This window comes from Panulirus ornatus, chromosome 41 (genome assembly GCF_036320965.1).
Source record: "Panulirus ornatus isolate Po-2019 chromosome 41, ASM3632096v1, whole genome shotgun sequence".
Taxonomy (NCBI): domain Eukaryota; kingdom Metazoa; phylum Arthropoda; class Malacostraca; order Decapoda; family Palinuridae; genus Panulirus; species Panulirus ornatus.
Genome location: NC_092264.1, coordinates 19,409,897 through 19,423,529, shown reverse-complemented (window position 1 = coordinate 19,423,529; position 13,633 = coordinate 19,409,897). Strand labels below are relative to the sequence as shown.

At 39.2% G+C, this 13,633-nt stretch overlaps 1 protein-coding gene across 14 annotated transcripts in view; it reads right to left on the bottom strand.

Moving 5' to 3' along the window:
* The window catches only part of LOC139761747 (chloride channel protein 2-like), a 618,856-nt gene that overhangs the window by 421,550 nt on the left and 183,673 nt on the right, over window positions 1-13,633 (bottom strand). For 11 of the 14 annotated variants that reach the window (XM_071686178.1, XM_071686169.1, XM_071686168.1 and 8 more), the window contains one exon: window positions 11,889-11,924. The exons of the other annotated variants lie outside the window; for them this stretch is intronic. In XM_071686178.1, the coding sequence (XP_071542279.1) occupies window positions 11,889-11,924 (36 nt within the window). The remainder of the gene's footprint in view (window positions 1-11,888; window positions 11,925-13,633) is intronic. 14 annotated transcript variants of the gene reach the window in all.

Genomic DNA, 13,633 nt, shown 5'->3' with positions numbered 1-13,633 from the left:
CAAATGAGAGTTGGGGTGAGAGAGTATTTTAGGGAGAATAAAAAGATGGTTTGGAAGGAGGTAAATAAAGTGTGTAAGACAAGGGAACAAATGGGAACTTCAGTGTAGGGGGCTAATGGGGAGGTGATAACAAGTAGTGGTGATGTGAGAAGGAGATGGAGTGAGTATTTTGAAGGTTTGTTGAATGTGTTTGATGACAGAGTGGCAGATATAGGGTGTTTTGGTCGAGGTGGTGTGCAAAGTGAGAGGGTTAGGGAAAATAATTTGGTAAACAGAGAAGAGGTAGTAAAAGTTTTGCGGAAGATGAAAGCCGGCAAGACAGCAGGTTTGGATGGTACTGCAGTGGAATCTATTAAAAAAGGGGTGACTGTATTGTTGACTGGTTGGTAAGATTATTTAATGTAAGTATGACTCATGGTGAGGTGCCTGATTATTGGCGGAATGCTTGCATAGTGCCATTGTACAAAGGCAAAGGGGATAAAGGTGAGTGCACAAATTACAGAGGTATAGGTTTGTTCAGCATTCCTGGGAAATTATATGAGAGGGAATTGATTGAGAGGGTGAAAGCATGTATAGAGCATCAGATTGGGGAAGAGCAGTGTGGTTTCAGAAGTGGTAGAGGATGTGTGGATCAGGTGTTTGCTTTGAAGAATGTATGTGAGAAATACTTAGAAAAGCAAATGGATTTGTTTGTGGCATTTATGGATCTGGAGAAGGCATATGCTAGAGTGGATAGAGATGCTCTGTGGAAGGTATTATGAATATATGGTGTGGGAGGTAAGTTGTTAGAAGCAGTGAAAAGTTTTTATTGAGGATGTAAGGCATGTGTTATGTGTAGGAAGAGAGGAAAGTGATTGGTTCTCAGTGAATGTTGGTTTGCAGCAGGGGTGTGTGATGTCTCCATGGTTGTTTAATTTGTTTATGAATGGGGTTGTTAGGGAGGTGAATGCAAGAGTTTTCGAAAGAGGGGCAAGTATGCAGTCTGTTGTGGATGAGAAAGCTTGGGAAGTGAGTCAGTTGTTGTTCGCTGATGATACAGTGCTGGTGGCTGATTCATGTGAGAAACTGCAGAAGCTGGTGACTGAGTTTGGTAAAGTGTGTGAAAGAAGAAAGCTGAGAGTATATGTGAATAAGAGCATGGTTATTGGGTACAGTAGGGTTGAGGGACAAGTCAATTGGGAGGTAAGTTTGAATGGAGAAAAATTTGAGGAAGTGAAGTGTTTTAGATATCTGGGAGTGGATTTAGCAGCGGATGGAACCAAGGAAGCGGAAATGAATGTCGGTTTGCGGCAGGGGTGTGTGATGTCTCCATGGTTGTTTAATTTGTTTATGGATGGGGTTGTTAGGGAGGTGAATGCAAGAGTTTTGGAGAGAGGGGCAAGTATGCAGTCTACTGTGGATGAGAGAGCTTGGGAAGTGAGTCAGTTGGTGTTCGCTGATGATACAGCGCTGGTGGCTGATTTGGGTGAGAAACTGCAGAAACTGGTGACTGAGTTTGGTAAAGTGTGAGAAAGAAGAAAGCTGAGAGTAAATGGAGGAGGAAGTGAGGTGTTTTAGATATCTGGGAGTGGATTTGGCAGCAGATGGAACCATGGAAGCTGAAGTGAGTCATAGGGTGGGGGAGGGGGTGAAAGTTCTGGGAGCGTTGAAAAATTTGTGGAAGGTGAGAACATTATTTCAGAAAGCAAAAATGGATATGTTTGAAGGAATAGTGGTTCCAACAATGTTATATGGTGGCGAGGCGTGGGGTATAGATAGAGTTGTGCGGAGGAGGGTGGATGTGCTGGAAATGAGATGTTTGAGGATAATATGTGGTGTGAGGTGGTTTGATCGAGTAAGTGAGATGTGTGGTAATCAAAAGAGTGTGGTTGAGAGAGCAGAAGAGGGTGTTGGTCACATGGAGAGAATGAGTGAGGAAAGATTGACAAAGAGGATATATGTGTCAGAGGTGGAGGGAACAAGGAGAAGTGGGAGACCAAATTGGAGGTGAAAAGATGGAGTGAAAAACATTTTGAGTGATCGGGGCCTGAACATGCAGGAGGGTGAACGGCGTGCAAGGAATAGAGTGAATTGGAACGATGTGGTATACTGGGGTTGACGTGCTGTTAATGGATTGAACCAGGGCATGTGAAGCGTCTGGGGTAAACCATGGAAATTCCTGTGGGGCCCGGATGTGGAAAGGGAGCTGTGGTTTGGGTGTATTATTATATGACAGGTGTCAATTAGGGCTTTAATTGATCATGGCGTTTAAGCTAACACAGAAAAAAAAGTGTACATTGGCTACTCACAAAGGTTCAAAAGTCTTTTTGATGGTGCAAAAATTAAATGAGATGGGGCCTCAAATATGTAAATCTCTTTCCCCATAATGTACAAATAACCAATAACACATAGGTAATGGTACACACACACACACACACACACACATACTTATATACACACACACACATACACACACACACACACACACACACACACACACACACACACACATACATAATTACATACACACACATACATACATACATACACACACACACACACACACACACACACACACACACACACACACAAAAGACTAATTGAGAACACGGTTGATGGAGATGGCATAAACAAATTCCAGAAGTTGTATGACAGCAGAAAATATTCAAGAGGTGGGGTTCTATGAATGTAAAGCTCCCCGTTCGTACAGTACAAATATGTAATCACATGGTCCTTGTGAACTTTCATCATATACGCTAAAGATGTTTGCAGCTATGCTACATAAACCACTTGAATTACTGTTCAAGATGTCACTAGAAAGAGGAAAACTGCCAAGGGAATGGAAAAAGTTAAATGTCATACCTATATGTAAGAAAGCAGATCAAGAACAGGCTATGAACTATAGGTTGGTTTCTATAAGGAGTGTGATATGTAAGGTTCTGGAAAAGATTATCAGAAAGCAAGTGGATGAGTTTCTACAGAGAAGATAGATCCTGAGATATAAAATTATCTTAAGGAAAGAAAATCATGTGTAAGCAACCTCTCAGAGTTCTACAACAGAATGAGCTCAGTCCTGGATGAACAGGAAGGCTGGGTGGACTGTCTGTATCTGGATATTTGACACTTTGCTGCATGGAAGGCTGATTGAAATGCTGAATCACCAGGCAGGAATAAGGGGCACACTCCTATAATGGATAGGATATAAGCTAAGAGGGAGGGAACAGAGGACTCATGTTAGAAGAGTCTTTTCCACATGGGTTGAGGTAAAAGAAGATTATCTAAGAGGGAGGCGAACAAAGGACTCATGTTAAAGAAGCCTTTTCCACATGGGATGAGATGACCAGTGAGTGCCACAGGGTTCTGTTCTAGGACTATTACTCTTCAAGATCTACATTAATGACTTGCCTGAAAGTATAGAACCCCACCTGAATCTTATTACAGATGATGCAAAGGTCATGTAAGGAGTAAAAAGAAGATTGCATCAGCTTACATGAGGACTTAAACAGACCCCAAAATTGGTCTCAAATGCAGTTGACGGAATTCAATCCAAACAAATGTAAAGTAATAAGGATGAAACAAAACTAAACAGGAACTAGGCTTCAGGATTTTGTGTGTGAGAAGGACTTGGGAGTCAACATCATCCCAAACCTGTCATCAGAGTCTCATATTGAGAGAACTGTTATGGAGACAAACTATTGACTGGTAAATATCAGAAAAGCTTTCAAATATATGGATAAGAAAAAATTTAGTAAGCCATTCATATCCTAACATAATGCCAAAATTATAATATACTTCTCAGGTTTGGTCACCACTCCTAAAGAAGCACAAGCAGCTCAATGCAGAAGGTCCAGAGAAGGGCAACAAAAATTGTACCAGACAGCTAAATTATAGGGAAAGGCAAGGGTTTTTAAATTTACCCACCTTGTAAGAGAGAAGAGTGAGGGGTGACCCGATCACAACCTTTAAGTTTTCAAAAGAGATCGACGATGTGGACAGTGTGTAGTTCTTCAAGAGATGTAGGGACAGAGCTACCAGTGGACATAACATGAAATTAATTAAGAAACTTGTTAATAAGGATGTAAAGAAATAATTACTTTTATAGTATAAGAGTGTCGAATGAATGGAACAGACTAACTGAAGACATGGTTAATGCTGACAGCATTTGTAAATTTAAGTGGTTGTATGTCAGTAGAAGATGTTCAAAGATGGGGCCCCATGACTTTAAAACACTCCCCATACAGTGCAAATAGGCGATTACAAACAGGTATTTATGCACACACACACACACAAAAAAAAAAAAATATATATATATATATCATTGGAGAAAAGCAAAGTGCCAAGGAGACCAGGAAGAAGTGCTGAACTACAGATCAGTCTGCTTGACAAGTGTGGTCTGTAAGGTAATGGAGAAAGTAATCAGAAAGCAAATGGATGAATAGATGGCTTTCCACAAAGGAGTAATTACCTAAGAGACAGACAACACAGTTTTAGGGAAAGGTAGACACATATAACAAACTTCTTGGATTTCTATGAGAGAGTAAGCTCTGTCTTAGACAAGATTGAACGTTGGATTGATTGTTTGTATCTTGACTGCAAGAGAGCATTTGTCACAGTACCACATGGGAGGATGGTTAAAAAGCAGGAATACCAGGCAGAAATATGGGGAAGGTACTCTGATGGATAAAAGATTATCTTAGTGGAAGGGAGCAAAGGATGTATGTCAGAGGAGCTTTCTTCAAATGGGTGGAAGTCACCAGCAGAGTGCCCCAGGTTTCTGTTTTATAAATGTTACACTTCTTGATATGTGTGAATGACCTGATTGAAGGTATGGACCTCTACAAAAGTTATGAAGAAGGTGAAGAGCGGGGAAGATTGCATTAGCTTACAAAGGGGACCTAAACAGAATCTAAAGATGTTCTGATACATGGTTGATGAACTTCATCCAAAGCAAATCATTTATATCTATTTCATTATACTTAACCACACTCTCCTGCGTTAGCAAGGTAGCGCAATGAAACAGATGAGGAATGGCCCAACCCACCCACATACACATGTATATACATAAATGCCCACACATGCTCACATATGTATACATTTCAATGTATACATACATATATATATACACAGACATATACATATATACACATGTACATATCCTACTTGCTGTCTTCATCCATTCCTGTCACCACCCCACCACACATGAAATAGCATTTCTCCCCCTCACCCCAGCAAAGCAGCACCAGGAACAGATGAAAAAGGCCACATTCATTCACACTCAGTCTCTAGCTGTCATCCAGGCCCCACAGACCTTTCCATGGTTTTCCCCAGATGCTTCACATGCCCTGGTTCAATCCACTGACAGCACGTCCACCCCGGTATACCACATCATACCAATTCACTCTATTCCTAGCACACCTTTCACCCTCCTGTATGTTCAGGCCCCCGATTGCTCAAAATCTTTTTCATTCCATCATTCCAGCCTCTAATTTGGTCTCCCACCTCTTCCCTCCACCTCTGACACATATATCCTATTTGTCAATCTTTCCTCACTCATTCTCTCCATGTGCCCAAACCATTTCAACATACCCTCTTCTGCTCTCTCAACCATACTCTTTTTATTACCAACATCTCACACTTTCATTACTTACTCGATCAAACCACTACACACCGCATATTGTCCTCAAACATCTCAATTCCAACACATCCACCCCCCTCTGCACAACAATATCGATAGCCCATGCCTCGCAACCATATAACATTGTTGGAACCACTATTCCTTCAAACATAACCATTTTTGCTCGGTGAGATGTTCTTGCCTTCCACACAGTCTCCAACACTCCCAGAACCTTTGCTCCCTCCCCCACCCTGTGACACTTCTGATTCCATGGTTCCAGCCACTGCTAAGTTCACTCCCAGATATCTAAAACACTTCACCTCCTCCAGTTTTTCCCCATTCAAACTTACCTCCCAATCAACTTGTCCCTCAACCCTACTGAACCTAATAACATTACTCTTATTCACATTTACTCTAAACTTTCTTCTTTCACACACTTTACCAAATTCAGTCACCAACTTCAGCAGTTTCTCACCCAAATCAGCCACCAGTGCTGTATCATCAGTGAACAACTCACTCACTTCCCAAGCCCTCTCATCCATAACAGACTGCATACTTGCCCCTTTCTCCAAAACTCTAGCATTCACCTCCCTAACCATCCTATCCATAAGCAAATTAAACAACCATAGAGACATCAAGCACCCCTGCCGCAAACCGACATTCACTGAGAACCAATCACTTTCCTCTCTTCCTACTCGCACACATGCATTACATCTTTGGTAAAAACTTTTCACTGCTACTAGCAACTTACCTCCCACACCATATACTCTTAATACCTTCCATAAAGCATCTCTATCTACCCTATCATATGCCTTCTCCAGATCCATAAATGCTACATACAAATCCATCTGTTTTTCTAAGTATTTCTCACGTACATTCTTCAAAGCAAACACCTGATCCACACATCCTCTACCATTTCTGAAACTACACAGCTCTTTCCTATTCTGATACTCTGTACATGCCTTTACCCTCTCAGTCAATACTCTCCCATATAATTTCAATGGAATACTCAACTTATGCCACTGTAATTTGAACACTCAAATAATAAGATAGGAGAGAGTGAAAGAAGGCTTCAATATGATTATCATCTGGCAAGAAATAAGCTTCAAGATTGTGTGTGTGTGTGTGTTTGTGTGTGTGTGTGTGTGTGTGTGTGTGTGTGTGTGTGTGTGTGTGTGTGTGTGTGTGTGTGTGCAAAGGACCTAGGAGGTGACATCATCCCTAACCTGTTGCCACAGTCCCACATTGGGAGAATAATGAATGAGACAACCTGTCTTCTGGCAAATATCAAAATAGCTTTCAAGTAAAAGCTGTTCCTGTTCTACATAATGCCAAAACTAGAGTATGCTTCTCAAGTGTGGTGACCTCACCTAAAGAAGCACAAAGAGCTACTAAAGAAGGTCCATAGGAGGGTAACAAAGATGGTACTAAAAAAAAATGAGTGGTGTTTAGTTAGAAATGAAATGATTGAGGACAATATGTGGTGTGAGGTGGTTTGATCAACTAAGTAATAAAGGGCAAGAGAGAGGTGTGGTAATAAAAAGAACGTGGTTGAGAGAACTAAAGAAGGTGTGCTGAAATGGTTTGGACAAATAGAGAGAATGAGTACGGAAAGGTTGACAAAAAGGATATATTCATTATAAATGGAGGGAACAAGATGAAGGGGGACACTAAAATGGAGATGGAAGGATGGGATGAAAAAGATTTTGAGTGCTCAGGGTGTGAACATGCAGAAGGGCAAAAGTCATGCACAGGATAGAGTGAACTGGAATGATATAGTATACAGGGGCCAACATGCTGTCAATGAACTGAACCAGGGTATGTGAAGTGGCCGAGATAAATCATGAAATGTTCTGTGGAACCTGGTTGTGGAAAGGGAGCTGTGGTTTGGTGCACTACAAATTACAGCTAGAGCATGGATGAGTTATGCAGCCTTTTTTCATCTGTTCTAGGTACTATGTTGCTATTATAAAAAATGGTGATCAAGTATGAAAAAAAATTACAGGGAAAGGCTAGATTTAAAATTGACTTGAAACCAACTCTTAAGTTTTAAAACAGAACGATGATGTGGAAAGCAAACAGTTCTCTGAGAGATGTAGCATTGAAGCAACCAGATGATATAATGCAAAATTAAGCATGAAACTTGTTAAAAAAGATTAAAGAAGTGTTTCTGCAGACAGGACACACAAGTTTAAGAAGTTGTATGACAGTGAAGAATGTTCAAGAGATGGAGCCCTGCAAGTGTAAAACTCCCTCCTCATGCAGCACAAAGGGTTAAGTACATGCACATGCACACACGTACAATTAGAGGACATAACATGAGATTGAATAAGAAATTTGTAAGTAGTGATGTAAAGATACACTTTTATAGTATAAGACAGGTGGATAAATGGAACAGATCCACTCAGGACTTGGTGAATGCAGAGAAAATTGTACATGATAATATATGATATCAAAAGGATTTTCATAGCAGAAGACACTACAGCCCATCACCAGTGATATGGAATGGGGAAGAGGTCTTAAAAAGCAATGAGATATCAAGAAAAACATTAACAGAAAACTAAGGGGCTTTAACTACATGAGCTGGAGATGTGTGAAGGCACACTTGACAAACCTCTTATAATACTATTCAAGATACTGCTAGAGAGAGGCAAAGTGCCAAGAGAATGGAAAAGAGTAAACATCATACCTGTACATATGAAAGAAGACCAGGAAGGGGTTTTGTTCTACATATTGGTCCCCCTGACGAGTGTGGTTTATAAGACACTAGAAAAGATAATCAGAAAGCAAATGGATGATTTCCTGCACAGGAGAAATTACCTTAGTGAGAGATAACATGGTTTTATGGAAAGGTCTTGCTTAACAAACATCTCAGATTTCTATGATAGAGTGAGGTCACATCTTGACAAAAGAGAAGGCTGGGTGGATTGTTTGTACCTGGACTGCCAGAAAATATTTGGAATTGTACAGCATGGGAGGCTGATTAAAAGATGGATCTCCTGGCAGGAATAAGGGGAAGATTTCTCTGAGATAGACAGAAGATTATCTTGGTGGAAGGGAACAAAGGATACATGCCAGAAGAGCTTTCTCAGAATGGGTTGAGACCATGGGTGGAAAGCAATGGGTACTCTTCTGAGATCATTACTCTTTTTGATCTATGTGAATGACTTGCAAGAAGGAATGGACTCCTATCTGAATATGTCTGTAAATGTTACAAGAGTCCTGAGGGAAGTGAAACTTTGACAGACTCCAAAGTTGGTTTGATACATGGTTGGTGATGTTAAAAGTGAGTAGGTGTAAAGTAATAAGGATGGCTCACTGTGAAAGGCCCCAATATGAATATCATCTGGGAGAAAAAAAGGCATAGGAATCTGTGTGTGATAGAGACTTAGGAGTAGACATTGTTCCTAGCCTGGTGTCAGAATCTCACCATCAGATACTGATTAAGTAGACTAACTAACTGCTGGCAAACATTAGAAATGCATTCAGCTTCATGAATAAGATATTCAATACACTGTTCACATCTTACATAAGGCCAAAACCATAATATGCTGCTCAGGTTTGGTTATCACACCTTAAAAAGCATAAAGAGCAGATGGAGAAGTTCCAGAGGATAGCAACAAAGATACTACCAGAATTAAGAAAGCCAAGTTATGGGGAAAGGCTAGAGGCCTTAAATTTGCCCGCCATGGAAGGGATGAGATAAAAGTGAGGAGTGACCTGATTACAGCCTTTAAAGTTTTCAGAAGATATTGATGATGTAAACAGTAAACAGTTCTTCGAGAAATGTTAAGGACTGAACAACCAGAGGGCAGAGCATGAAATCACAAAGAAAACCTGTCAAAAAAAAATGTGAAAAGTATTTAATAGCATCCAAAAGGGGAAAGATGGAATGAAATAAAAGAGGATGGAGAAATGTGGGCAGCATACAAAAATATACATAGTTCTATGATGGTAGACAATAGTCAAGTTATGGGGGCCCCCATGAGGCTAAAATCCCTCCCTATATTGTACAAATAGGTAATTGATTCCATCTGATGCTGTTTCTTAGAAACTTCAAATGATATCCTTAAAATTATGTTCTGTGATAACTCATCCTTCATTCTACCTCTTGTCTAAGCCAGGAACTATTTGTACTGTGCATTAGAGCATGAATGTGTGTTTGCCTGAAAGTAATTACCTATTTGCATTGCACCTATTTGTACTGTACAAATACATAACTTTTTAAACTTCTGCAGTTACTATATCCTCATGAAGTATATTTCATTCAGCCATCACTCTCATACCATAAGAGTACTTCTTTACATCTTTTTTAACAAGTTTCTTGCTTAATTTCATACTCTAGCGTTTGATTGTTCTAGCCCTACATCTTGTGAAGAACTATATACTGCTCAGGTCATCAGTCTGGTTTAAAAATCTATAGGTTGAGTTCAGGTCACCACTCAGACTTCTGCATTTCCTGATGGGCAAATCTAAGGCCTCAATCTTTCCCCTGAAAGCCTGCTGCTTTAATTCTGGAATGATCTTTGTTGCCCTCCTCAGTCCTTTTCTCTGAACTCTTTGTGCTTCTTTAGGTGAAGTGACCAAGCTTGAAAAGCATATTCTGGTACTGGCCTCATGTAGGATGTGAACAGCTTACTAAATTTTTCCTTATCCAGGAACCTGAATGCACTAAAAATGTTTGCAAGAAGACAGTTAAGTCTCCTTAACTTCCCTCCTTAGGTAGGACTCTGGCAATGGGTTAGGGATGATGTCAAACCCAATTCTCTTTCCCACAAAGATTCTAGCACTTTATATCTTGATTTATGATACTCAGGCCTTCTTTTGCTATGACTCATCCTTATTTACTTAGGTTGAACTTCATGAATCATGTATGAAACCAACTTTGTAGTTTGTCTACTGCATGCATGAGTGTGCTCACATGCGTGATTACCTATTCTGACTGCATGGGGAGGGAGTTTTACACTTGTGGGGCCCCATCTCTTCATCATTTTCTATTATCATATAACTTCCTAAATCTATATATACTGTCTGCATTTACCATGTCTTCAGTCATCTTTCATTCATCCAATACTCTGATACTAAAAAAGTACTTTACATTTTTTTTACATGTTTTCTCCTTAATTCCATGTTCATGTTCTCTGGTCTATCTACCTCTTATATCTCTTGAAGAACTGTTCATTGTCCACATCATCAATCCATTTTATAACTAAAAAGGTTGAAATCAGGTCACCCCTCGCTCTTCTCTCTTCCAAAGATGGAATTAAAACCCCTAGCCTCACTCTTTAACCTGGTTATCTTAATTCTGGTATCACCTTTGTTGCCCTCCTCTGGGCCTTATCTGTTAGCTCTTTGTGCTTCATTAGATGCCATGACCAAACCTGAGAAGTATATTCTAGTTTTGGCCTAATGTAGGATATAAACAGCTTGCTAAAAATTTCCTTCTCCATATACTTGAAAGCTCTGCTAATATTTGCCAGCAAACAGTTTGTCAGACTATGCTCCTAATACTGTATGGAAATCTGGCAACAGATTAGGGATGATGTCGCCTTCCAAGGCTATATCACAATTTCCTGCTAAACATTAATCATACTGAGGCCTCTCACTTTATACCATCCTCATTGTTTTACATTTGTGCAAGCTGAATTTGAGTCATGCATGTTTGTGTGCATGTGTGAGTGTCTCAAATATATGAATGAAGTATACATAAATGTGACTTATTTCTGCAGTGTTTTGCAATGTGTTGTAAGAGAGTGCATAGGAGCACTGTTATATCATGTGTACAACTGGAGGGTAAACAGTGGGTGAGAGACTTAGAGTGTAAATCTAAAAATGTGAAATATAATGTACAAGTGTTTAGAGTACATTGCTAAGTGTTGAGATGTGTATGCATTTCATGCATAAAGCATGTTGATTTTGTACTGAAGAAGAGTGTGAGCAGAAGATGCGGCTGTAGTCTGACTATAACCTGTGTGCAGGGAATGTGGTACAAGTATGTGGGCACATTCTGATAAAGTACAGAGCATATTAGTAGTTTGTAGCCATAAAATATTTGTCGGAGCGTGTGGACGTAAATAGTGTGGATGTAGTACCTATCTTGATGTACTACACATATATCTTGTGTGAGTGTGTAAGTTATAAAAAACTGGGTGTAGAGTTCACAAATTGAATGAATAATGTACAGTAAATGTGTGTAAGTTGTAAGAGTGCAGATTCATTGGGTGGAGAGCAAGTGCGTGTACAGTGTGTGATGTAACGAAGGGCCAGATATCTAGCGGCCAGCCTCAACCAGCACCTTTGAGAAGGGCGATAATCTCAGGAATGCCAGAACCTGTAGAGGCGAGAACACTTGACAATGGTACCGGAACTTCAAACCTTCTGACAGAGGGCAAGTAATAATTCACATCAATAAAAGTCTATTTCTAATGCAAAAAGCCAAATGAACCATAAGTGACAAACTTGAATACTGCAATCTAACTTAAAATAGTAGTATAATAGGCATAAAATAACCAAACTGTAAGTATTGGAAATCAAAATGGCTACAAGCTTTGAGTTTAGGCAGAAAGGTAGAGGCAGAGCATTCTAAGTAATGCCCACATCATATAACATATAATGACATTGCAAGACACTGAAATGCACACACTGCTTCACATGTGCTATAATTAATCAAACTTATGATAACTGTAAACAAAATCTGCAGTAAACTTCTGGTATCTGATTTCTATCTATAGTGAATGTTAACATAAGAAATACATGTATCTATATCATGTACTAAGACAAAAGCAACTGTACATAAAGAAAAATCTTATAACTGCTTGGCAATGCATGAGAACTTTATAATTCTTATCTTTATAGTACAACTGAATCAGTTCCTGAAACTTACCATTCACAAAGAATGACAAGAAAACCTTTAAGCAGATAACCATACTACACAACACATTCAAAATAAAGCCTTTAATTACAATCTCATTTCATTTCCAATATATTTCATAAAGCACAATCACAACTGATGAGCAAAAACATGCTAATAATGAGCAGTTCATGTTAAATAATGGTGGGCCAAGCAATGGTGCTGATTCTCTAACATACACTGAAGCTACAAGTGATGTATGGTAAGAATAAATTCAACACATTTTTAAGTTTTCAAGGGAAAGAATGATTATATACTACATTTTTGACATACATCATAACTCTTTTTGATGTATGCAGACAGTGAGAGTACTGACAGTGTGATTGGAGTATGCAGCCAGTGAGAGAATTGGTAGCATAACTGGTGTATGCAACCAGAGAATACTGATAGTGTGATGACTTTAGAAACTAAAAGCAAAAGCAAATTTCACAGATATCAAAGGTTAACAGGTCATCTCTCGCCCTGCCTCATGCAAGGTCACCAAAAAGGTACAACATAGAAGTAACAATGATTGAGTAAATAAACTAAAGAAGAAGCACATGTGACAGAAGGGAGGTTTAATGCTCTTAAACAAAACAAATCAGATATAAGTGGAAAAAGTGGATATGAAACTTACATAAAAAAATAATATCTAAACTAATTTATCAAGATGGGTACATGTTACCATGGAAGGAAAGAGAAAACAGACAAGGATGGGTGCAGGGTCTAAAGCTTTAATCAAGGGTAAAATTAAGTTTAAGGAAATGCTGATGAATGGCTAATTCAAACTGTACATAATTGGAAACAACAAGGAAAGATTTTACGAAGTGGTGTTGATGATTTATAATCCTCCATCTAACTGTAGTAAACAAGAAAAAATATCAACTAACGAAAAAGAAAGAACAGTTATGATGGTGCAGGAAACAGCAAGACATGCACTCCTCAGAGATGGTAAAGTTCTAACAATGGGGATTTCAGTTATAAAGAAACAGAATGGTATAATTAGACTCTCATAGAGTTAGAAAGTCATGCGAGCATAAGTTCTAACACTGTATATAAGAAAATTTTCTGCGTCAGCAAATGACTGAGCCCACTAGACTTAGTGATGATGATGTGCCATCATTACTAGATCTTTTCCTTACATATAGTAA